Raw genomic sequence first — 26,039 nt, 5'->3', positions numbered from 1 at the left:
TCAACTTGGAAGCTGGACTAAAATATAAACAGGCCAACATAGGAATTCTCTCTCAGCCGCCATATTCAGATGGGCCATGCGGCCTGTTCGTACCACTCCATTGAAACTCCATGAGGGAGCAAAGACCAAGCTGTGATGGTGCGGGTCCTGCTCCACGCTCCCATTTCCGGTTTCGGGAGCCTTTGAACCTGTGTCCAGCAGGAGGCGTTAGCTCCCTGGGCATGAGTTCTTTTGATAATTGTGGCGTGTTACATAACCCGAATCTACATAGATATGATATAAAAAGGCGACAACCACAACGTAGTGATACGCTGGTAAGAAATCACATAGGAGAAATAACTTGGCTTTGTTTAATGACGGCTTACACAGCATAACAGGCGAAGGAAGTCAATGGTAAGAACCCAGTTTGGGAGTCGGGCCCCGATGTGTAGAGTTGGCCATTTTTGTCGCTGCATTGGAAGGATTTTCAGGATCAGATGACGTTATCTCCCATCCGTCCATCCATCGGCTTCAAAGCTGTGCCAAGGCTTTATACTCTTTCTTCATGTGCAGAGCCCCACTGTGGTGAATCACGCCATTCCAAACAAGGCAAAAGAGGATAGAGTGATAATGACCGACCCCCTGTTCCCAACCTGGCCACTACATTAGCAAGACTTTTGCTTTGGCTAGCCTGAATAATAATAATAATAATAATAATAATAATACATTGTATTTACATAGTGCCTTTCCCATGCTCAAGGGACTTCAACAACAAAAATATTTATTTCTGTCGCACATTTTCATACAAATTATGCAGCTCAAAGTGCTTTACATGATGAAGAAAAGAGAAAAAAGACAAAAAAATTAGAATTTGAATAAGGGAACACTAATTAACATAGAAAAAAGTAAGGTCCAGATGGCTGGAGAAATAAAACAAAATCTGCAGGGGGTCCAAGGCTACGAGACCACCCAGCCCCCTCTAGGCATTCTACCTGACATCAGTGACCTCAATCAGTCCTCATGGTATTCAGGGTTCACATGGAAGGACTTGATGATGACGGTCACGTGGACTTCTGGCCTTTAATCCATCAACGTAGGAACATCACGGTGCTCTGATCAGGTGGTGGTGGTGGCGCAGGTCACCACCCCAGAAAACCGGGAAGAGAACAGCAGAGAAAGTAGGGGTTAGTGCGGATTTTAGAGCCACCATGAATAGTAATGATAATAGGTTGAATATACAGAGCATCAGGATTAGATAGATAGATAGATAGATGAAAGGCACTATATAATAGATAGATAGATAGATAGATAGATAGATAGATAGATAGATAGATAGATAGAAAGGCACTATATAACAGATAGATAGATAGATAGATAGATAGATAGACAGAGTGAAAGGCACTATATAATAGATAGATAGATAGATAGATAGATAGATAGATAGATAGGCACTATATAACAGATAGATAGATAGATAGATAGATAGAAAGGCACTATATAACAGATAGATAGATAGATAGATAGATAGATAGATAGATAGATAGATAGATAGATAGATAGATAGAAAGGCACTAGATAGATAGATAGATAGATAGATAGAGGATAGATAGATAGATAGATAGATGAAAGGCACTAGATAGATAGATAGATAGATAGATAGATAGATAGATAGATAGATAGATAGATAGAAAGGCACTATATAACAGATAGATAGATAGATAGAAAGATAGATAGATAGATAGATAGATAGATAGATAGATAGATAGATAGATAGATAGAGTGAAAGGCACTATATGATAGATAGATAGATAGATAGATAGATAGATAGATAGATAGATAGATAGATAGATAGATAGATAGAAAGGCACTATATAACAGATAGATAGATAGATAGATAGATAGATAGATAGATAGATAGATAGATAGATAGATACTTTATTAATCCCAAGGGGAAATTCACAAATTTAAATTTAAACTGCTCCACCGTATCAGCCTGGTGAATTCCTATTGGCAGGCTATTCCAGATTTTACTTGACAGAGTTTAAGAGAGAACGGCAGGGTATCCAGTATATAGTATTGTACTAAACCAGATAAATAAATAGAGAAGATTAAGACAGTAAATTCAGAGAAAAGCCTAACAGACATCATTGATGGTCCAGCACGCACGCACACTCAGACAGACACACAGGTTACCTGAGCATCGTGACATGGAGGTAAACTGAGAGAAGGGTCATAAAGTCAAGTAGAGCTAAAGGTCTTCCTGAACAGATGAGTTTTAAGATGGAGTCAGCTGACCTGATTCATTTCGGGAGGTCATTCCAGAGTCTGCGCACTTGCTATACAGCTGAAGGCCCTGCTGTCACCCATGGAGTGTAGATTAGTGGGGGGCACAACAAGATGGCCAGAATCAGAGGACCTTAGTGGGCAGGCAGGCACATAGTGATGGAGAAGGTCACTGATGTCATTTGGTGCTTTGTAGGTTATTAGTAGAATTTTATATTCAATTCTGTAAGGCACGGGAGCCAGTGAAGGAGAAGTAGGATGGCTGTGATGTGCTTGCTGCTGTTGGTCCGTGTCAGGACTCTTGCAGCCAAGTTTTGAATAAGCTGGAGCTGTGATAGAAGATTAGAAGGGCCACCTGCCAGCAGCGAGTTACAATAATCGATGCAGGACGTTACTGAAGACAGGGGCAGACCTCCCTATCCTAAGTTATACTCGAGGAGTTGCACAAAACAAAAGTGTTATATAGTGCCTCAGCGCTGGACTACCTTTTAAAGAGCTTCTACTTATATAGCACCTTTCAGCGGCTCTGAGGCTAAGGATCTGCACTGGCATCCAGAAGGTTCTCGCTTCGAATCCCCATTACTGCCAAAAGAGATCGCACTCTGCTGGGCCGTTAGCCTGCAATTGCTGTACAAGCAGGGACAGAAAAGGAGAAGAAGGAGCGATCACGGGAAACGTGACGGAGGTGAAAGGAAGAAAGTTTCTTAATGTGATTTATGTGGAAAAGAAAGGGAGGAATCAAAAATGACACCGAGGCTCCTTGCATCAGAAGAAGGTCTGATGAGATCGCCGCCAAGATGGACTGGGAAGGAGCTCGTTTTATTAAGTTGCACTTTAGTGCCAATTTGCAAGACTCTCAAGACAATAACAAGCCGTACTCCTTACAGATTGTCCTTTTTTTCCTGCGACACGACAAAATAACAAGCAAATCACATACAATAATACAAACAAATCAATAACAATAAAATCAAATGTGGATATATTGTAAGTGATAAGTATATATATATATATATACACACACACGAGGACAGACAAATTCTTAATAACGTGTTAGTGCACACAACGCACCACTAATCCCAATGACACCTGTGAATACTTACATATATTATTATATACACAAGAGCACAGATATTCAACAATAATATTATTTACAAAGACCCTCCCTCGCCCCTAAACAATAAACGCTTTATCACAGCACATAAACACGAACACAGACTGGTAAGAAACAGCAGGTGACATGTACGTGAGAAGTGAGTCCCAAAGCTGTAAAACGACTCTCTGCCTCGTTTCCTCCCGACAATACAAAAACGACCTCGCCGGCGTGTGTCTCTGCACAGGTTACCGTAAACGTTGATCCGGATCTTGAGAAAAGCAAGTAATGGAATGACACCATAAACGGGATGATGGGTGGAAATGACTGCAAATAATGGCTCCTTCCTTCTCACAATCTTCGTTCTCTTTCTCTCTCCTCTTTCCTTTACGCTCCTCTGGTGTAAATAGTGCCAGTCAATGACGTAATTGGTGGAAAACAACCAGTAATCTCTGTCTCTGGGTTGTGGTCTCCCTTCATCATCCTTCCCCTTTTATCTTACGGGGACAACATTTAGTGATACACACATCTAGCACAGCAAACGGGACGATGAAAACAAAATGCGCTCGGCCCAGACAGTACTCATTATCATGTAGCCCCGCTACAGACACAAAATAATATACAAGGGTCCTCAGTCTGGCTGTCTATTACAGACCCCAACAGCGTCGGTAATGTAATCCGATGGGGACAAAGGGGACGGTGCAAACAGTGTCCAAATAATGTGCAGTGCATCAAAGTTCCAGAAACAAATAATCCATAAAAACAGGGTGAATAAACGTGGAGGTTAAAATAATCCAAATAAATAAATCCATTAAAATGGCTGGAAGCAGTTCCTCTTTACAAGCCCGGTGCCTTCTTTTAGCTGGAGGCTCCCCTGCTTCTCCCAAATGGGCCCTGCAAATTTGTGGTCACCCTACCTGCAACACTGGTCTGGTAGCCTTCCGACCCCTGGCCCCCCGTATGGCTCCCGCCACACCAAGACTCGGGTCCCCCAACGGCCGGGGGGCTCACGCTGGGGCTTCAACCTACCAAGCCTCCGACTTCTGCGGCGAGCCTCTGAAGCACTTCTTACTGCGCCCAAACACTCCTCAGAGGGGCTCTCCTCCCAGCCGGCTCTTTTTCTCCAGCCTTCTTCTCCCTTATCCTCCATCCCTGTCTTTTCTTTATTCCTCTCCTCCGCACTCACACTCCTCCTATTTGTAATGGGGATGTGGCACGGCCCCCGGCATCAATTACAGACATGGGCCATCACGCACTTGTGCACTTCAGTGTGGGCACGCCTATGCCCACATCGTGTCCATGAACTGCTCCTGCCACACTACCACGCTCCCTCCTTTATTATTATCTTTCTATTGTATAAAAAAATTCTGCGACGAGACGAGACTTTTTGAAGAGATTTTTTTCAAGTCCCATGAGACGAGACTTCGGCCATGAGATGTCCCGCCCTCCTCTCAAACCACGCCCTCTCACGGCCTTCTCACCTCTCATTGGTGTGAACGCTTTTGACAGACTCAGTTCCAGTGATCTCAGCTCTTAGAAAATTTTACGTTTTCCTCCCTTTAAGTTCCCAATTAAAGAAGACTTATAATGTTCAAATCTTATTGAAGAATTTCATCACGAACGGTTATCAACAGAAGAAATGAGTACACAGGCAATCCTAGCACCGAGAAACGATGAAGTCAAACGAGTTAACACGAAAATCGGTTACACAGCAAATTGGTTAAATGCGTATAAACAGACTCTGCTGAAACAGTTGGTGGTGACGAAGATGAAAACATCAACTTACAATTGTAGCGGTCAGAAGCCGCTAAGATTCACACCGTCGTGAGTGACGGTGATTTATTTATTTTACTCGAGGATTACCAGGGACAACCCCAGCCTTGGCACGACACACACACACACTACAGAGACAACAAAGAAAAACACGCTGGGAATTTAAATGATAAAAAAGTATAATGAAATTAAATTAACTAAATGAAAACAACAATACCACCCCTGATCCCTTCGGCGATATTACATTTAACAGATAAACACGACAAACACGCAGTAAAGTCCAGCGGTGAAGTTAAGTCCAGCGATTTGTATGAAGAGAGGGAAATGGAAAAACACAGTCCTACCGGTAATTGTCCTATTGGTAAAAGTATGATGAGCGATGAATGGTTCAGGAGCGCTCCTTCTTTCAGGAAAGCCTATGAATCAGTCCTCAGTAAACAGCAGACAGGTAGACAAATGATAACCAGACCCCAACAAACAATACAATCCAGGACACGAAGATGTATGGCAGAAAAACGGCAGGCAGTTCAACAGATAAATACGAGCACCAAACAAACAAAACAAACTTTTATTTTTCTTCGTCCCCTGCCCTCCTTTTAAACCCCTCTGGCCACCTTTGACCCCAACAGCCCTTGCAAGGACTGCTGGGAGATGCAGTTCTAACTAATGGTAGCACTACTACACAATATCATGAAGAATATCTACAACCGTTAACACCGTCTGGTCCTCCACCGCACGTTTTATTGTAGAAAGAAGGACGTATTCAACAACAACATTCATTTTTAGAGCACATTTTCATACAAATTATGAGCTCAAAGTGCTTTACATGATGAAAAAAGACAAAATAAATAAGAATTAAAATAAGGGAATACTAATTAACATAAAGAATAAAAGTAAGGTCTGATGGCCAGGGACAGCTGGAGAAAAAAACAAAATCTGCAGGGGGTCTAAGGCCACGAGACCACCCACCCAGCCCCCTCCAGGCATTCTACCTCACATAAATGACCTCAATCAGTCCTCATGGTATTCAGGCTTCACATGGAAGAACTTGATGATGATGATGATGATGATGTGGACTTCTGGCCTTTAATCCATCAATGTAGGGACATCACGGTGCTTTGATCAGGTGGTGGTGGTGCAGATCGCCACCACAGAAAACCGGAAAAAGAACAGAAGAGAAAGTAGGGGTGAATACGGATTACAGAGCCACCATGAATAGTAGTGATAATTAATTGAATATACAGAGCATCAGGATTAAACTAAGGTGAAGTTATGAGAAGGCCATGTTACAGTAATGTGTTTGTAGCAGCGTTTTAATTAAAGTGCTCCACCTTATCAGCCTGGCGAATTTGTCTCAGTAAACTCGTATTCCAGATTTGAGGTGCATAACAGCTGAAGGCCGCCTGCCCGCCTCAGCACTTCTTTTAAGTTTAGCTCTTGGAATTCTAAGGAGACCCTTCATTTGAAGATCTGAGGTTACGATTTGGAGTGAAAGGTGACAGGCATTCTGAAATATAAGATGGAGTGAGATGACTGAAGGCTTTGTAAACCATCAGCAGTATTTTAAAGTCAATTCTAAATGGCACCGGTAACCAGTGTAGCGACGCTCAGACTGGGGTGTTGTGGTCGGATTTTCCTTTTCCTAGTTAAGATTCTAGCAGCTCCATTCTGCACTCGTTGTAATCGATTGATGTCTCTTTTGGGTGGTCCTGAGAGGAGTGCGTCACAGTAATCTAGTCGACTGAAAACGAAAGCGTGAACTCATTTCTCAGCATCTTTCAATGTTATCAGATGTCTAACTTTTGTTATGTTTGTTAAGTGAAAAAATGCTGTCCTAGTGGTCTGATGAATATGTGAAAAGAAAGAAAGGTCATGCAGTCCATCTAACATGAGACACCACAGGAGATCTTGATATGCCATTCGTATTAAAATGTTTACAGTTTCCTGTTAGAATCGCTTTGGCAAAGACAATTAATAGGGACAAACATTCAAAAAAGTCATGTTATTTATTAGAGAGAAAGAAACGAAATTCACTTGCGGGCAGTCATACGTGGCGTTATCACAATGAAACTCCAAACATGGACTCAAAATTCAATGTGATTTTGATGAAAAGTTAATTAAAAAAATTGTTTATACTGAAGTTTTACAATAAAAGTGTCAGTTTAAAAAGTGTTTGTGTGTTAATTTCAAAGCCAAACAGAATGAAAACGTATAATGCTGTAGCGGCTTCTCGATGGTGGCACCGGACCGTTACAGATTTTGGTAAAATATGCGTGGTATCGGTCTCTAACCCTCAGCCTGATCTTGCCCTGAACATGCAAGAAATTGTTCAGTCACAAGCAGCCAGTCTTGTGTATGTCAAGGTTTGGGAGAAGGGCGCAGGGGGGAGGCCTGACCGCATACATTATAGGGAGCTTCAAGGGTCACTCTACCGCTGTGTTTCAACAAAAGATCGGGGTTACCATTATCAGTAGGTAGTGCCATAGACATATGTGCCCAGGTTCCTGCAATTTTATCACGATAGCCTGATCAGTGGTCACCTTGGACATACAAAGACTCTGTTCAAGATCCTGGAGGTGGCATGGCCCCGCGCGGCTCTTTAGGTTTCACCTACCAAGCACAAGGGATGGAGCTCTAAGGCCCACAAACACAACACACACTGAGTAATATCTAAATAAACTGAGCACTCACCACAGCGACCAGAGGAGGACTCACCCCAGTCCCTGGGGCTCATGGCTGTCTTTCTCTTTTCAGGTACCGTCATGTCTTCTGTTATTCCACGTCTGGACAAGCAGATGGAGAAGCAGCTCCTCTCCCTATTTAAGGGGCATGTTAAGTTCAGCCTGCTCTACAAGGGCAGCCTGCATGGCTTCAGTGTGTCTGAAATAGGCAAGAAGAGCATCAAGCAGGGTTACATCATGATGGTGGGCTACTTGGAGGATGACGTCATAGTGGGAGGCTGCACAGGTCAGTGGCTCACAGGTCAGTGGTACACAGGTCAGAGCAGAACATTCCAGGATAAAAAGGCCGTTTACTTCTCCATTGAGCAGTCTGAAGTCACTTGGACCCCCGTGGAGTCTGTCACAATCACAAACAACGAAATCAGCTTTGAGAATGGCCTGAAGTTCCATGAGTCCAAAACATACACTTCAAAACTATTTGTCACTGGAGTTGACCTGGAAAAAGAAGAAAAAGTCATGCAAGAGCTGGAGGTGTACCGGGTGGAAGGTGAGCCAAAGGGGAGTTGGGGTTTGGGCATCTTGAGTCAAGGTATGAAACATTAGGTCCCAGGGGACAATATTGTAAAGAGCTGATAAAAATACATTTTAGAACACACTGATAGTGTTCTAAATCAACAGTCAGCTGGGCATGGCGGGGTGGGTCTTGATGCTTGAGTGGCATCTGGATGGGCGGGGCTAGATACAATCAATCAGGGCCTGTTACCGGGTTTGCAAGAAAATGTCCTACAGTACAGCTTGCTTTGGTGCTTCGTGAGATGGGCAGGGCTAGAAGCTTGAATGGCAGCAGACTGGGCGTGGCTATATGCTTGAGTGGCAGATGGTAGGATGGGACTTGATGTTTGACTGGCAGCTGGATGGGTGGGGTGAGATGCTTAAGTGTTATAATTCAGTCAGTGCCTGTTATTTGGATTGCAAAAAAATATTATGCAGCACAGCTGGCATAGGGGCTTCGTGAGGTGGGTGGGGCTAGACGCTCGAGTGGCAGCTGGCTAGCTGGCAAAGAATGAAAGTAGATTTGTGACTCGGTTAACGACAGCCCACCTAACGACGCTGTGCTTCACCGACGGAGCTCCTGTAGAGACGCAACAAATAAAACTGCATATTGTCAGCACCGTCATAAGTGGTCACATGACACGATTAATATTGTTTTCCATGTTTTTTATTAAATTATTCATTTTATATGATGGATGTATTATGCTAATGTTAGGTTTGGTTTCTTCAGGTCAGGTTAGTTTAGGGTGGGGTATGTCAGGTCGGGTGTATACTTGAGGCATCAACGGCAGAGGTGACACAAAGGCACGTCCAGGCATGCCGATGTCACACAGAATGCAGCAAAAGTCACAAAAGTCAGTGCAGCAAAAATGACATCAGACAAAGACCCAGCCCCCAAATTAACATACGGCAATACACTTAATGACGAAGTGCTGCAGTGATCAGACCGACCCGAACGCCGTCATTAAGCAAGACACGACCGTAGAGTCACCCCTCAGTATCGGGGGGCCAACCCTGGACACACCCGGAAACTGCGGTGGAAAAGAGGATGCAGTCAAAACTGGAAGCCATTAGGAAAAATCCCCTCCGTCCTCCAAGGGGGCGCTCCCCCTTGATGCTCTTTTAGCCACCGCGGTGTGTGCTGCAAGTCGTCTCTGGGGGGCTTCTCAGGTAATTCATTGCTTCCCCCAGACTTCCCAGACTACGTTCATTTTTAAATTTCTGCACAATATTCATTTGTTCATTGATCGACTGATTGTATTATTTGTCCTTGTGAGTCTTTAGATTTGTCTTTTATGCTTCTGCTGCTCTAGGCGTCTAAATTCCCCCCTGAGATTAATAAAGTTTATCTTATTGTCCAGCTTTTCATCTTGAGCTTCATAAGATGGTTTAGAATTTGTCCTGAGAGGAGTTGACAATAACGCATGTGAGTAAGAAAGTCCTGGGACCGCGGACACATGACAGTGACGTCTGCCTGGGGTCTCTCAGTGGTCCACCTCTCTGTGACGTGTAACCTGCTCATGTTTTTACATTTCAGACCTCGGCGACCTGCTGGACTCCCCCTGGCGAGAGCTGTGCTGGGATGAAGAGTAAGTACCCACCCCCCATCTCACGGCAGACCCCGAGTGGCACTCACGCCAATCAGCAAGGACTGCCCAGTGGCTCAGTGGTTAGCACTGCTACCTCCTGCAGTTAGGACAACAGCGTATGTGTTGTGAATAATGAAGGAGAAAAGGGGCAAACATTAGAACAAGCTGGACGAGAACATCAGCCCAACAAAGCCCACCAATCCAGCCCTGCTAATTCTACTCAAACTAACACCAGGTGGAGATGTGAAAGTCCCTAAAGGTCTGCGCTCCACCACCCTGCTTCGTTTCTTATTCTATGTGCTGCTCTGCCCAACATTTGTGCACAATCTGCCCTTCACAAGTTTCCACCGATGTCCCCGTGTCCTCGTTGAACTCGTGTCAAAGTCACCGTCGTGATCCTCTGGACTGACTCCCTTCGTGATTTCGAACACCTCAGTCAGGTCTGCCCTTTTGCTTCATTTAATCTCTTCTCCTGCAGACCTCGTTCAGCTCAGGCCATCTTCTCAGGAAGTTCTCAAGTGCTGCTGCTCTTTTATTTTGAAATATGGAGACCAGAACTGAAGACGGCTCTCCAGATGAGGCCTCACCAGTGCGTACCCGCCTTGGACTTGTGCTCCACACATCAGGGCGCTATATAATCTGACGTCATATTAGCCTTCTTGATTCATTCTTAGCACCACTTAAATCCACCGCCACTCCTAAATTCTTCTGCTAAGACATACTTTTTGATTTTCAGACCTCCCGTTGTGTATTCAGACTTCCTATTGTCGAAGTTTCTCACTTTGAAAGAAGGCTCTGGGAGTTGAAGGATAGGCAGACGGAGTCATTAGTTTTACTGCAATAAACGGTAACTCGGACTCAACCCAATGAGGCCAAAGTGAGTTGAGCCCCGAACAGGCCAAGAGTTGCAGTTTCTATCATCATTTCTTATCATTCTGACCTCCTCAGGACACCCCATTCGCCGCTTATCCTACTCCAGCTGGCCCCTTTGAAGACCCCTCAGAAACCACCAATATTTCTCGTGTCCTGCCATTCGTTATCTTTTCTCACTTCCCTTATTTCTTAGCCGGCTTTCAACTGGCAGGTGTTCCCCCTTCTCCGACCTCAGGCCTTCTCCAGTCATCATTCTCCCCCTTCTCTGTCCTTCTAGCTGATTAAATATTGGTGATTTCGTTCTGAGCGTACAGTACAGGCCAAAAGTTTGGACACATCTCCTCATTCAATGTGTTTTCTTTATTTTCATGACCATTTACATTGGTAGATTCTCACTGAAGGCATCAAAACTATGAATGAACACATGTGGAGTTATGTACCGTATATCTTCCAATAGTAGCCCCGGCGTTTATTCAAAAAATTATTCGGACGGCCCGGTGTTTAAAAGAGACCGGCTATTATTCGCCTTGCACACAGAATGGTGATGGGTAAACGGGGTTCATTTGGCCGTAAAATACGGTATGGTACCGTATTTACGGTCACAAAATGTAGGCAACAACACCGGATGAACATTTCAGGCTTTCATGAAATTATCAGTACAGCAGTACGGTCTTATTAAAGCAGTATACAGTGCGGTACTACCGTAAGCATGAAAAACAGGTACGGTAGACGTCAACTTTCTTGCCAATGATGCCACCAGCACTGGCCTGCACCAGTCCGAATCTCGCACGAAAGCGCTCATCAGCCCGACAAGTCCCCTGCGGAACATAAGGAAATGCAATAAGCTCGAAACTCACGCATATACGTATACATTACGACATGAGACTGGATAAGATAAGATAAAGTACAGTACTTACCATCTACTCGTCGTCTGAATAGGTCATGATTGCTTCGTTATTTGCGAGTTCTTCTTCATCTTCCTCTTCTTGTGATGGCAATACAGGTACTCCCATTGCTTGTTGTCGCGCAGTAATCAGTTTTATCAGGATTAACGTGTCGAAGATGGCATTTTCATGTTCTTCCCGCCACCTCTGCCCTCCCTGTGGGGTTATGATTGACGTGGAGACGAAAGGGCGAAATGTACACAAAGAAATTTCTTTTTGACTTTCTCGCTTCCTCGATAGCATCCGACGACAAAACATTTTTGACACGAAAAGGTACTTACCGTATGATTCACCGCAGGAGGGCGGTAGCCCAGGTGGTACGAAAAGAGGATTAGCGCACGAAAAAGGCGGTGGGTCATTGGAGATCGGCGTTTACTACAGACCGCCGCTTATAGGAGACCGGCGTCTATTTGTCGCGACATCTCTTCAAACCCGCCGTTTATTGGAAACGGCCGTCAATAAGAAGCCGGCCGCCACTACTAGAAGATATACGGTACTTAACAAAAAAAGGTGAAATAACTGAAAACATGTTTTATATTCTAGTTTCTTTAAAACTCTGATTACTGCTTGGCACACTCTTGGCATTCTCTCGATGAGCTTCAACAGGTAGTCACCTGAACTGGTTTTCACTTCACAGATGTGCCTTATCAGGTTATTTAGTGGAATTTCTTGCTTTATCAATGGGGTTGGGACCAGCAGTTGTGTTGTGCAGACGTCAGGTTAGTTGGACGATCATTTATTGTTCAACAGGACAATGACTGCAAACACACCTCCAGGCTGTCTAAGGGCTATTTGACCAAGAAGGAGAGTGATGGAGTGCTGGAAACGGTCATGAAAATCAAGAAAACACATTGAATGAGGAGGTGTGTGCAAACTTTTGGCCTGTACTTTAATTAAAAAGAAATATGGCATATGCCTTCATTTGACTATTTGCTTGGCATGCCCGATTCGTTTTAAAGCTCACACTAAGTTTACTGCTCATAAAAGTCCCTACTAATTTTATATCGACTTATGCTGATACACGAATACTTGATGACTTTTTATTTTCCATGCTATGTGAAATTCTTTACATTTCCTACCCTAACTTTCATCGACCACAAATCTGCCCAAGTCAGCCTGCTGTCCGAGTCCCTCTGTATCCTTTTAGCTGATTCTCCACTGCCTGCCCTCCCACCGGGTTTGGGTTCACCTGCAGCCTCTTCTTGGATATTAAAAAGAGCAGCAGCCTTGGCACTGCCCCTGCTGGACGCCACTCTTAACAGCACCTGACTCTCCAGCGGTTCCACTGTTTTTGAAACTGATACCGATACTATTTTAGGTGTCAGATTTCCAATACCGATACTGAGTATTTTTTTTTTAAAACATAGGAATTCCCTTTCAAATGACTCTAATAAACCGAATACGTGTGAAACAGGCACTCACTTCATGAATGTAGATCCCCTTAGAACATTTACAAAAAAAAATAACCTTCCCACACTTGCTTTTTCTATTATATTCTGCCCTTCTGTTTTATCGAGAGAGATTTTGTAATATTAGCTTTACATTTAGTTAAGTTTCAGATTTGTATTTAGAAAGAATAATGCTGACATTTTTTATACATCCATCCATCCATCCTCTTCTGCTTATCCGAGGTCGGGTCGCGGGGGCAGCAGCTTAAGCAGAAAGGCCCAGACTTCCCTCTCCCCGGCCACTTCTTCCAGCTCTTCCAGGAGAATCCCAAGGCGTTCCCAGGCAGGCCGGGAGACATAGTCCCTCCAGCGTGTCCTGGGTCTTCCCTGGGGCCTCCTCCTGGTTGGACGTGCCCGGAACACCTCACCAGGGAGGCGTCCAGGAGGCATCCCGATCAGATGCCCGAGCCACCTCATCTGACTCCTCTCGATGCGGAGGAGCAGCGGCTCTACTCTGAGCTCCTCACCGTATCTTTAAGGGAAAGCCCAGACACCCTGCGGAGGAAACTCATTTCAGCCGCTTGTATTCGCGATCTCGTTCTTTCGGTCACTATAGAGGCATGGAACATGGCCCATTTGGACTCAATGTCCCCCACCTCCCTCGGGACGTGGTTGAAGTTCTGCTGGAGATGGGAGTTGAAGCTACTTCTGACAGGGGACTCTGCTAGCCGTTCCCAGCAGACCCTCACAACACGTTTGGGCCTACCAGGTCTGACCGGCATCTTCCCCCACCATCGAAGCCAACTCACCACCAGGTGGTGATCAGTTGACAGCTCCGCCCCTCTCTTCACCCGAGTGTCCAAGACATATGGCCGCAAGTCCGACGACACGACCACAAAGTCGATCATCGACCTGAGGCCTAGGGTGTCCTGGTGCCAAGTGCACATATGAACACCCTTATGCTTGAACATGGTGTTCGTTATGGACAATCGGTGACGAGCACAGAAGTCCAATAACAAAACACCGCTCGGGTTCAGATCGGGGCCATTCCTCCCAATCACGCCCTTCCAGGTCTCACTGTCATTGCCCACGTGAGCATTGAAGTCTCCCAGCAAAACGAGGGAATCCCCAGAAGGTATGCCCTCTAGCAACCCCTCCAGAGACTCCAAAAAGGGTGGATACTCCAAACTGCTGTTCGGCGCATACGCACAAACAACAGTCAGGACCCTTCCTCCCACCCGACGCCACCCTCTCATCCACCGGGGTAAACCCCAATGCACAGGCTCCGAGTCAGGGGGCAATAAGTATGCCCACACCTGCTCGGCGCCTCTCACCGGGGGCAACTCCAGAGTGGTAGAGAGTCCAGCCCCTCTCAAGGAGATTGGTTCCAGAGTCCAAGCTGTGCGTCGAGGTGAGTCCGACTATATCTAGCCGGAACCTCTCGACCTCGCGCACTAGCTCAGGCTCCTTCCCCTTCAGAGAGCTGACATTCCACGCCCCAAGAGCCAGTTTCTGTAGCCGAGGATCAGACCGCCAAGGTCCCCGCCTTCGGCCAACACCCAACTCACACTGCACCCAACCTCTTTGGCCCCTCCAATAGGTGGTGAGCCCATGGGGTGGAGGACCCACGTTACCTTTTCGGGCTGTGCCCGGCCGAGCCCCATGGGTGCAGGCCCGCCACCAGGCTCGCCATCGAGCCCCACCTCCAGGCCTGGCTCCAGAGGGGGGCCCCGGTGACCCGCGTCCGGGCAAGGGAAAACGTCATACAAGGTTTTTATTCTTCATCAGAGGTTTGTTGAACCATTCTTTGTCTCATCCCTCACCTAGGACCAGTTTGCCTTGGGTGGCCCTACCAGGGGCATAAAGCCCCGGACAACAGAGCTCCTAGGATCATTGGGACACGCAAACCCCTCCACCACGATAAGGTGATGGCTCAAGGAGGGGGACATTTTTTATGCTTAATGTTATTTCGCCACACACACACACAGACATCGGGGGGCCAATTTAACATCGTCAGTCCAGTGTTAAGTTGTCAGAATGTGAAATGAAAAGACTCAGTGCCCAAAAGTTAAACATTTAATTCAACAACTGGCAGCAACAACAGGAACCGATCAGTCCTCCGAAACATTTTACGTTTTTCTTTATCGCTCTCGTCTTTTACGTCTTCTCTGTCTCCACCTAGTGGCCCAAGAACAGAACAGCACATCCACCTAACCTGCGGGAGGAGCACAATACAATTTTAACAACACAAAGTTAAGCAGAAAAACGTTATTGTACGACACTAGATGCTCTTACTAATCCGTTTGAAGTATTTTTATATCCACTTAACTTGCAAAATTAATATTTTTATTAACTTTTACTCAGGCACTTATTTTTCGGAAAGGAAAAGTTACTTTTCGTGAAAGTTTTCATCTTCAAATTAGGCAGCGCTATTAAGTATTTTATGTAGACTTAAGACTATTTAGCATTCTTATTTATGTATATTCGTTGTACTGTAGCCTTCATTTTAATTAGCAGAAAAAACAAAACGGACAGAACTCGTGACCAAATGCTCAGACAGTGATGCGTCACTATTATGTGTCCTCCATTATGCTAACAACAGGCTTTACATTTTCCTAAGTATGAATGAGTGATAGACGGTAACTAAAACTAAAAAGTCTTCAGCCGACCTCCTTCTTCACGATCCTGCTAGCGGCGCAGTTACCCGGATGACGCTTCTTTGAAACTCTCCTGCAGCCTCCCTTTCGTGGCGCTGATTGCCGTTAAATCGCCGGGCTTCAGATTTGCATCGCTTTCGTGTTTTACAAACGTCTTTCTCTTGAACAGCTCGTGTGCTTCTTAACTGGCCTGCTTGTTTTGCCACTGATCTGCTGATTCTTCTCACAGATGTTACATCGGCTCGCTGTATTTCTTTCCATCTGTAAAAAGTAGCAGCGCTCAACTCTCTGCTCTCGGTCCGACATTGGTGTACAGTCTGCGCTTGCGCAAGGGGCGGGGTTCAGGGCGCGGTTGCGTCACAGCGCGTCTGCTCATTTCAGTATCGGAGCGCGGCCAGTGTGTTAGTGCGTTGTATGCCTTGGCAAGAAACCTGCTACTGTATCTTACAGAAAAAAAAAGTAGTCATTGATATTTTTGAGTATTGAAGTGTCGATTACTGTGGTATCAATCTGCCCATTCCAAGTTCTTTGCGCCGTCACCCTTTACTTCCCGTAGGCCTACTTGAGCCAGTTTTGTACCCACCTACACACTGAATTCCACACTTCTTTAACTTTGGTCTCCAGCCCTTCATGTAGGACCTTATCAAAAGTCTTCTGAAAGCCAAGTAGATAATCTCATATGCAAATTCCTTATTGTGTTTGTCTGTTGCTTCTTTAAAGAATCCCAGCGTATTAGTGAAGCAGGACTAAAAACCAAGTCAGAACCCATGTTGATTGCTCACTGACACGCCTGCTCTTGCTTGTTGTTGTCCTTAATAATTCCAATAATTTACCCATGATGCACATTGGTCTCACTGTCACCTAGTAACTTGGATCTGCCCCATCGCCCACAACAAGGGTGACAGCCTCTGTCTAACCATCCCTACCATAAACGCAGTCTTGATGAGATGGTGGTCCTTTCCAGCAGGTTCTCCTATCTCAGCAGAGGACTCCTGCCCTTCTGTTAGAGTGACCTTTACATTGTTGGTCGATGCCCATCTTGCCCGGTTACTCAGTTTGGCTGGACAGCCACCTCTAGGTAGAGTCCTGGGGCCTCATGTATAAATAAATGGCCACGCACTTTTCCAGGTACCTCATACCTTGTTGTATGCGAGTTCTCCGCTCGGTTTTGCAGACTGGCGGCACCCAGCGTCAAAGCAGTGCTACTGTTCCTGTGTGGTTACTCATTATTTTCCTGACGCGGCTTTAGAAATACACTGAAACTAACCGCATATTGTTTATTAGTGTAATGCATCTGATTGGAATTAACTCGTAACAATATAATGGTCCAGGGAACAGCCATAGTATTCCAAATACCAGAACTGCTTTAGTGTTGTTACTCTCACTGCACCTTCTTCTTCTTCTTCTTTCAGCTGCTCCCGTTAGGAGTTGCCACAGCGGATCATCTTTTTCCATATTACTCTCACTGCACCACTCAGAGTATTTATATCACTGTATCTGAGTGTGAATCACAGCAGCAGCTGATCGGAAAGAGAATTATCGGTATACAGCTTCAAGGACACGCTGTCTCAGCCACTGCAAAATGTGTTAAAGCCTTTCCTGCACGGACCTCGCGGTTCACAAACAGTTTCATCCCAAGAACTATAAACACACTCAATTATTTGCTCCTCATAGACCTGTTAGGACTTATAAGTACAATCACCTCACTGTAAACTTACACTACAGTTATAATATCTCACAACCTGAGCCACTTTATAAAGCGCGTATTTACATATGATGACGATATCATTTTTAAGATGAAATGCAGCAAAATATGTTTATTATATTATACAGATAAAACTTTAACTTCATTTAAATAATCTGTATTGTTAATAATTAAACACGTGAGGACACGGTGACGCAGCGCTAGCGAGTTCACGTATTGTTCCTGCCTCTCGCTGTATATTTACTGAGGCTGGCACGACACTGGAAGGATAGACGGACAGAATAATTAAACACGTACTATGAAGATATTTCAATGTTCTTTAAAAGTTTTGAAGAATCGTCGTTGTAAGCTTACAGATGGCTTAACGTCTATTACAGCGCTGATTGTGAGGCGATTGGGTATTTGGATAAAGACAAGTAAGGACAGGAATTGGAGGTTAGTACGACTGAAAGAGACAGGACTGCTGCAGTAAATTATTTCATCGAAGGTCACGCACGGCGCAGCAGCATCTTGCGTGAGATGTGAACAGTCACTGCGTCATCGTGTGCCCATGTTTAATAACGTGTTTTAAGTCCTGTCATCATGAAAATGATATCACGTATACATCTCAGTATTTTAATTATTCAGAGAGCCGTAATATCACGAATGTCATGGACTTTGTGTCCTGTCAGAGGAAGAGAGCCGGTTTAAGAAGCACGTAGTGATTCACACACAGAGAGCACATTGAAGATCAAATACTAAACAAAGCATTTAATGTGCTACTTTAATTACAATGTGATTTGAGAAACTGGTTAATTAAACGATTTTAAGATGAAGTTTATGATGTTCTACTTTAATAACAAAGTAAACTACGTGATTAAAGTGGAAATTTCGAGATTGAAGTTGACATTTTGTTCTTTCTCCCCACTGTGTTCCTATTTTTTTTTTCTCTGTACCCTAATAAGTTTTCATGTGACACTCAGACGGTGGGCTACGACTCGCCTTTTCACGGCGACTTTGATATCTGACAATTTCTTTTTTATTTCGGGCACTGTGCGACTTTCTGAACTTGAGCTTTCGAGTTTCTCCAGCACGCTATGTCACTCGATCAACTTCCTTTTGTTGTTTATATCACTTTTTAAACCAACAAATAGTAAGTTTTTTCTTTGCCTCCGCTTGGTATTCGCTGAAATTCTTCCATTTTCTCCCGTGCTTTTCCCATTGTCTTTCCACAGAATGCTGAGATTAAGGGCTATTTATATTGATTTGCATATTCATAGAGCCTTAATTCTGGGAGGAGTTGGGGCGGGACAGCAGGCGCGTGTACGTGCGTTACTTTTCACGCTGATTGGGATTTATGGAGCGCAAGAACATGGAAGTGGGCGTTCACACAGATTCCTGCATCTGGATTTTTATGTGCGTATGAACATTTCAGCTTTTATGCTTACGTCATGTTAAAGTGCGAATTATGCACAAGGACCCTGGTGACTCCCAACTTCTTCCATTTCACAATCTTTGAATCCTCTGAGCTCCTGGGAACACTCAAAGTTCTGCAGATGGTTTGATCCACTCGTTCTGATCAATGCTGCACTACAATTTGTTCCATAGAGAGTTCCCTTGGACTTCATGGCTTGGTTTTAGTCCTGACTCACCAAGTGAATTATTTGATTTTTATCTGCACAACACGCCATCCACACTGTCAGCCATGATGGTGGCATCACCCGGCTGTGGAGATTCCACTTCACTACAGTAGACCCTGGAAGGTTTATGAGGGGCAAATGAATGCAGCAAAGAACATCCTGGAAGAAAACTTGACGACATCTACAGAAGTCTGCATCTTGGGAGAAGAACAGCAAGACAACAAGTCCAAGCAAAAAGCCAGCACTGCACAGACATGACTTTAAAGCAGCAGTGTTGGGTCCCTTCAGGTGATCTAATAGCTGGCCAGGGTGCACAGTGACAGTCAGTCACCTCACATTCACACATGCCTGTTAGATTTTGGATTTGAATTCCTGCCCAGACACAGTAAGGGGGCAACATGGCACCATAGCAGGTAGTTCTGTTCTAGGACTGCTTTGGTGGTCGGAACTCTCCATCACACACCTGAGCCCACTTGTCCAATATGACGCACTGGCAGCCCTTCACTAACTGATGGCACATCTCTCTAAGGTCACAGCAACTAGATGGACCTGACAAGAAGAGATCAAGTCGTTCTCATTTTCTAGTTTTGGGCAGCAATATTTCAAAATATGCCAATGGTCGGATTCTGGATGGGCAGAGATGTGACATCACATGTCCTGTACCTGAAGCTGCTGTAACAATTAAAGGGTCATGTGATGTCACCCTAGGTGTGATGTCTGAAGGGGAGTCCTGCTGTGCCATTTTATGCTCAGTTACATAAGGTCAGCGGCCCACTTGAGTGCCCAGTTATTGCACCACATTCAAGTGGATGATGGCTAAGGGGTCAAATTAGAAAAGCAGGGCCTGGGCACTGTGGGCAAACCTCTTTGGTGTTTCTTTTCATCTCAGACCCTCACCTTTTGTTGTCTTCACGCAGGATGAGTGACCAACTGAAAAACTCCATCATTTACTACAAGCCTCCCCTCAATTTGGTCTCCAAGGCAAGGGTCCTGCTTGTGGGCCCTGTGGGTGCAGGCAAGTCGAGTTTCATCAGCTCGGTGGGCTCTGTTTTTTATGGCTCGGTTGCCCTCCAGGCGATGGTGGGCACGGCAGCGCAGAGTTTTACAAACATGGTAAGAATTTTTCCATCTTTTTACTTGGGCATGTGAGTCATGACTGGCATAAGTCAATCTGTACCCGAGCTGTAGGGGCATCTCCTGTAAAAGCTCTGCTGTGTTTTTATAGCGCCTTTATCTCCACAGTTTAGATCATACAACATCAAAGCTTCACAAAGTGACAAGGAGAACCCGCTGGTTCTGTGCGACATGATGGGATTGGGAGAAGAAGACCTGCCAGGGGTGAAGGTGAACGACGTGCTGCAGGCGGTGAAGGGGCACGTGCCCGAGGGGTACAAGGTGAGCAGTCAGTGACCGTCGTCCTCTCTTTTAGTGGCATTTATAACACTTCTATATTTCTGGAACTTTTTAGATGTTTATCTACTCTTAAAACCGGGTCCACATTTTTATGTCTCGCATACCGAAGCCTGCCATTGGAGTTAGAGGGGCTGGCTGCCTGGGGTGAGGCTGTTTAGTGAAGGCCCTGGCCTGCTGTTTGAATCTCTTAGGAGGCCAACGTCCTTAATTAAAATTTGATTGTTTTATGTTTTATGTTAATACCAGTGGAACACGTGGACCTCTGGTCCTAAAATAAGAAATAAAAACTTACGAACAATGTTCTGGGGGATTATCAATGGAGGCTTAAGATAAGGAGCTGCTGGTACCTCTTATGTGTTCTAAATCGCTTCTTTTCTCAGTTCCTGTTGAAATCCTAATGTCTTTTACTGGTGCTGCTGGTGCTTGTTGAGCAAGCTGAACATTTCCAATCTGGCAACACGTTCTTTTATAATTAGTTTGAACAAATGCCACCCTACGGTGAGCACATCGCAGATCTAACTGTCGAAAGTCGTCCTCCTCAAGGATGTAAAAGCCATGTTTGCATATGGCGGACGTTGTGAGTATTTGACAATCTCCTTGTTTGTCGGCACACTTTCCTCTGTTGTTGTTATCATTCTTGCATTCTGTACTGTGGCGCATGTGTGGCATGTTGATGGGCCGCGGTAATAGCCAGCTGCTCAACGGCTCCATATTCAGGTGTACCCTGGTGCATGTTGAAGGTCACAGGCTGATGAAGCCAGCAGGGCCACATCATGAACAAAAAGCAGATGGACAGGCCTGAGGCCACCAAACTGGACCCCCTTTACTGCACCTAGAAATTCTGGCCATAAAAATAGGTGACAAAGGGCACACCAACTGGGAACGAGTCTGAACTACTGGCAGAAATGAGGACTGAACAGCCTGCAACAGCTGGCCTGATACCCCATAGTGATGAAGTACCACCCAACAGGACCTCCCATGAGGGACCCCATCGCATGCCCTTCCAAGTTCACAAAACAACATGCAGACTGGTTGGTCACACTCTGAAGAATCCTGCAGAATCATTGTGAGGGTAAAAAAGCTGGTTCAGCGTTCCATAGCCAGGATGAAGTCCACATTCTTCTTCTTCTTTCGGCTGCTCATGTTAAGTGTTGCCACAGCGGATCATCTTCTTCCATATCTTTCTGTCCTCGTCATCTTGCTCTGTCACCCCCATCACCTTCATGGCCTCTCTCAGCACATCCATAAACCTCCTCTTAGACCTTCCTCTTCTCCCTTTACCCGTCAACTCTATCCTTAGCATCCTTCTCCCAGTATACCCAGCATCTCTCCTCTGCACATCCAAACCAACGCCATCTCGCCTCTCTGACTTTGTCTCCCAACCGTCCAACCAGATGTCCTCATTTCTAATCCTGTCCATCTTCGTCACACCCAATGCAAATCTTAGCATCTTTACCTCTGCCACCTCCAGCTCTGTCTCCTGTGCCACCCTCTCCAACCCATATAACATAAGCTGGTCTCACTACTGTCCTGTAGACCTTCCCTTTCACTCTCGCTGATACCCGTCTGTCACAAATCACTCCTGACACTCTTCTCCACCCACTCCACTCTGCCTGCACTCTCTTCTTCACTTCTCTTCCACAATCTCCATTACTCTGTACTGTTGATCCTAAGTATTTAAACTCATCCACCTTCACCAACTCAACTCCTTCCATCCTCACCACTCCACTGACCTCCCTCTCATTCACACACATGTATTCTGTCTGGTCCTACTGACCTTCATTCTTCTCCTCTCATGTCTCCACATCTCCAGGGTCTCCTCAACCTGCACATCACAATGTCATCAGCAAACATCACAGTCTACGTGGACTCCTGTCTAATCTCGTCTGTCAGCCTGTCCATCACCATTGCCAATAAGAAAGGGCTCAGAGCCGATCCCTGACGTAATCCCACCTCCGTCACTCCTACCGCAGACCTCACCACGGTCACAATCTCCTCGTTCATATCCTGTACAACTCTTACGTACTTCTCTGCCACTCCTGACTTCCTCATACAATACCACAGCTCCTCTTGAGGCCTACTGTCATATGCTTTCATTGTTCCTCCTGAATCTGAGGCTTGACCAACAGCTGAAACCTCCATTCCTGAGCCCTGGCATAGGCCTTGAGGAATAAATGGCTAGAAATGTCATTAAATGTTAATTGAAAAAGCGCTGCAGTCTTTGGTAAGCAGTCTGTATAAGAATATTAAAACAAACAATCAAGTAAAAAGAACATCATTCCATCCATTATCCAACCCACTATATCCCAACTACAGGGCCACGGGTGTCTGCTGGAGCCAATAGCATCCAACACAGGGCACAAGGCAGAAAACAAACCCTGGGCAGGGCACACACACACACACACACACCAAGCACACACTAGGGACAATTCAGGATCGCCAATGCACCTCACCTGCATGTCTGTGGACTGTGGGAGGAAACCCACGCAGACACGGGGAGAACATGCAAACTCCACGCAGGGAGGACCCGGGAAGCGAACCCAGACGGGTCTCCTAACTGCGGGGCAGCAGCGCTACCCACTGCGCCACCGTGCTGTTGCTAATGAACTCCTTTTACGTTCATTTTAATTGACTGTTTTAAGATTTGTTCCTCTGAATTTCTTCCTCATTCTTCTGAATTGCACCCAAACAGAAATGAAATGTGAAGTAGGTGAGCCAACAGAAGACCACCTAAGTCAGGGTCTCAAACCCTAGCCAGCTGATTAATCAGGTGCCGAGTCTCGTCATTCATTAAACCCGCTCTTTAATTCTGTGGCTTGTTGCTGCCCTCATTGTATAATGGCAGACATTTCCAAAACCGCCAATTTTGTCTTTTCTAAGAGCTCCGGCCAAATGTTTTGTGGACCTGAGCAGATCGACATTCCTGAGACCCTCATCTTTCTTTATTTTCAGATATTGCATGATGGTCATCGGTTGTTTTGGTTCATTTTATATCTCGTGATTGTTTGGCTGCTAATGAAGGAAAAAGAAACAATTGAGGGGTCTGCGTCTTCAAGAGCAAATCAATTAAAATGAAATCAAAAGAAGTTAATTAGGAGCAAAACCAGATGACTAATTAAGAAAAGGGTTAGAATGAAAACCTGCAGCCAGTGTGGCCCTCTAGGACCGGAGTTAGGGAGCCCCGCACTAGACTAAATGTGCTGCCCCAGTCAGTGCCCACAGCCCTGGCACCTACCCCTTCTGGCACATCTTGTAGTTCATAACCGCCATGGACCAGCAGCAAGTGAGGAGGCAGACAGGACTTTCAGCACCAGACGTGCGCAGTGCTTATTCAATACAGAGAATTAAAGTGACAGTGAAGGCTCTGACGCTGCTGAAGTTACCACCTTATTAGCACCAGTGAGCGTCTGCAAGTCCAGCCATGGCCATTGGTACTCGAAAGCAAGGAGCAAAGCGGAAGTGCATTCATCTTGCAGGCCGTGCAATGAGCATTGAAACGATTTAATAATCACCAGGGTTCTGTTACTTCTGACAGCTGGGTGTGTGTGTGTGTGTGTGTGCTATTAGTTTAGTCAGGTTGGGTTTGTCTAGGATTGTGACGTTGATGAAGATCAGACCACACGTGATTAGCAGTCAATGGGAATTCCAAAGGGTTCACTTACTTCTACTTTCCGCTGTGAAAGGTCGTCTAATCCGCCATGTTGAACCTTCTTTGGCCTCATCTTAAACACTGCAGGGCCCGGCCAGCACCCCATCTAGCTAATTACGGGGGGCACCGCCTCCTTAGGCTCTACCTACATTAGGCAGGGCAGTCAACGAGGAACATTAAGACTTAGGAACGTGACTTAACACAGACATGAAAAATAATTAATAAACAACGGCATGTTAAAAAAACACAATACATAAAGACAACAACAATATTTATTTCTGTCGCACATTTTCATACAAATAATGTAGCTCAAAGGGCTCTACATGATGAAGAAAACACAAAGTAAGAATTAAAATAACACTAATTAACATAGAATAAGAGTAAGGTCCGATGGCCAGGGAGGACAGAAAAAAAAAAAAAAAACTCCAGATGGCTGGAAGAGAAAATAAAATTGGCAGGGGGTCCGAGGCCACGAGATCACCCAGCCCCCTCTGGGCATTCTACCTAACATAAGGATCAGTCCTCTTTGGATTTAGGGTTCTCATGGATGGAAGACGACAAAAAGACGATTGATGATGATGATGAGTCGGGGCAGTCGTCCCAGGTGTAACACAATAATAAAGAATGGTTGCTTTTAATATTTCAGGAGCAGGGGTTTACTGAGATTCCCCCTCTTCCTGTACTTTGTGTTTTTATTTTTATTTTTTATATGAAGCCTGCTTGTAGATTTTGGGTTGAGGCTTATTTTGAAGAGCAGACCTCCTCCCGGGTTTGAGTTTTGTGAGCCGGGAAGGGAGGATCACAAGGTGCCATTAAGGCAACGGTCAAGCAGACAAACGCTCTAACTAACTATTAAAGGTGATAAGACCACCATTAAGTGGGGGTCTCAGATTCGTGCCCTCAGAGGTGAACGCGCTCCCTTTGCAGCTGGTAACTGGATTTAGCGTTTAGATTTTGATGTTATTTTGCTACATAAATAACGACAGATCACCACAATCTTTAATGGAGTAAAATAAAACTAGCTTGCCCTGCATTAGTCAGTCAGTCAGTCATTACCCAACCCGCTACACCCTAACACAGGGTCACAGGGGTCTGCTAGGGCCAATCCCAGCCAGCATAGGGCACAAGGCAGGAAACAAATCCCTAGACAGAGTGCCAGCCCACCGCAGTGCCCTGCATCATTTCTTTTTTAATTCAGTATCATTTTTTTCTATTTAAATTTTCCTTTATTAAGTTATATTGTCGTCTCTTTGTCTGTGACTTCAATTGTCAGGCAACGGTTAGAGGATGCACTCTGATGCGCCATCTGCTGGAATGAAAAATAAGAAGCATGACCGATGTGCAGATGGCACCTTGAAAGGGTTAGCAGTGAAAATGTCTGATGTGAGAAGTGAAGCCAATAACAGCAGACTTGCAGACATCTTACCTTCTGACTCGTATTCTTTCTCCGACTGCACTTTGCCCGTCTTTTTAACTGACGTGTTCATTGATTCGACTTGTGATAACGACTGGAGTGTCACAAGTGACGTCAGTGGGCTTGTCATTAGTGACGTTGGTGTCAGGCCCTTTTCTCACTGACATCTTCATGTGTTTCTGTTCACAGTTCAACCCGTCTGAAGCCATTGGCAGTGACACCAGCGGGTACATCAGAGCACCGGGCATAACAAACAAAATCGCCTGTGTGGCCTTTGTGGTCGATGCCAGAAAAGTGCTGACCTATCCTGATGACATCCAGAAAGGGCTGAAGGAGCTGCGGCTGAAGATCCGAGACCTTGGTAATCGAGGGAGGGCGGGGGAGACGGGCACTTTGGGGGTCCTGCCTCATTGTTTTAGCGGTGTGCCCC

General features: G+C 45.3%; 1 protein-coding gene across 1 annotated transcript in view; it reads left to right on the top strand.

Annotated features, from left to right (window-relative positions):
• Positions 1 to 26,039, top strand: part of LOC120514355 — a 128,062-nt gene that overhangs the window by 84,535 nt on the left and 17,488 nt on the right. Inside the window, exons 11-15 of the mRNA XM_039734672.1 lie at positions 7,880 to 8,353; positions 9,896 to 9,947; positions 20,051 to 20,246; positions 20,376 to 20,528; positions 25,799 to 25,970. Coding sequence (XP_039590606.1) covers positions 7,880 to 8,353; positions 9,896 to 9,947; positions 20,051 to 20,246; positions 20,376 to 20,528; positions 25,799 to 25,970 — 1,047 coding nt within the window. The remainder of the gene's footprint in view (positions 1 to 7,879; positions 8,354 to 9,895; positions 9,948 to 20,050; positions 20,247 to 20,375; positions 20,529 to 25,798; positions 25,971 to 26,039) is intronic.

Source organism: Polypterus senegalus, chromosome 14 (genome assembly GCF_016835505.1).
Source record: "Polypterus senegalus isolate Bchr_013 chromosome 14, ASM1683550v1, whole genome shotgun sequence".
In the NCBI taxonomy this organism is placed as follows: Eukaryota; Metazoa; Chordata; class Cladistia; order Polypteriformes; family Polypteridae; genus Polypterus; species Polypterus senegalus.
The sequence above is the reverse complement of the archived record's forward strand: the minus strand, read 5'-3'. Positions and strand labels throughout refer to the sequence as shown.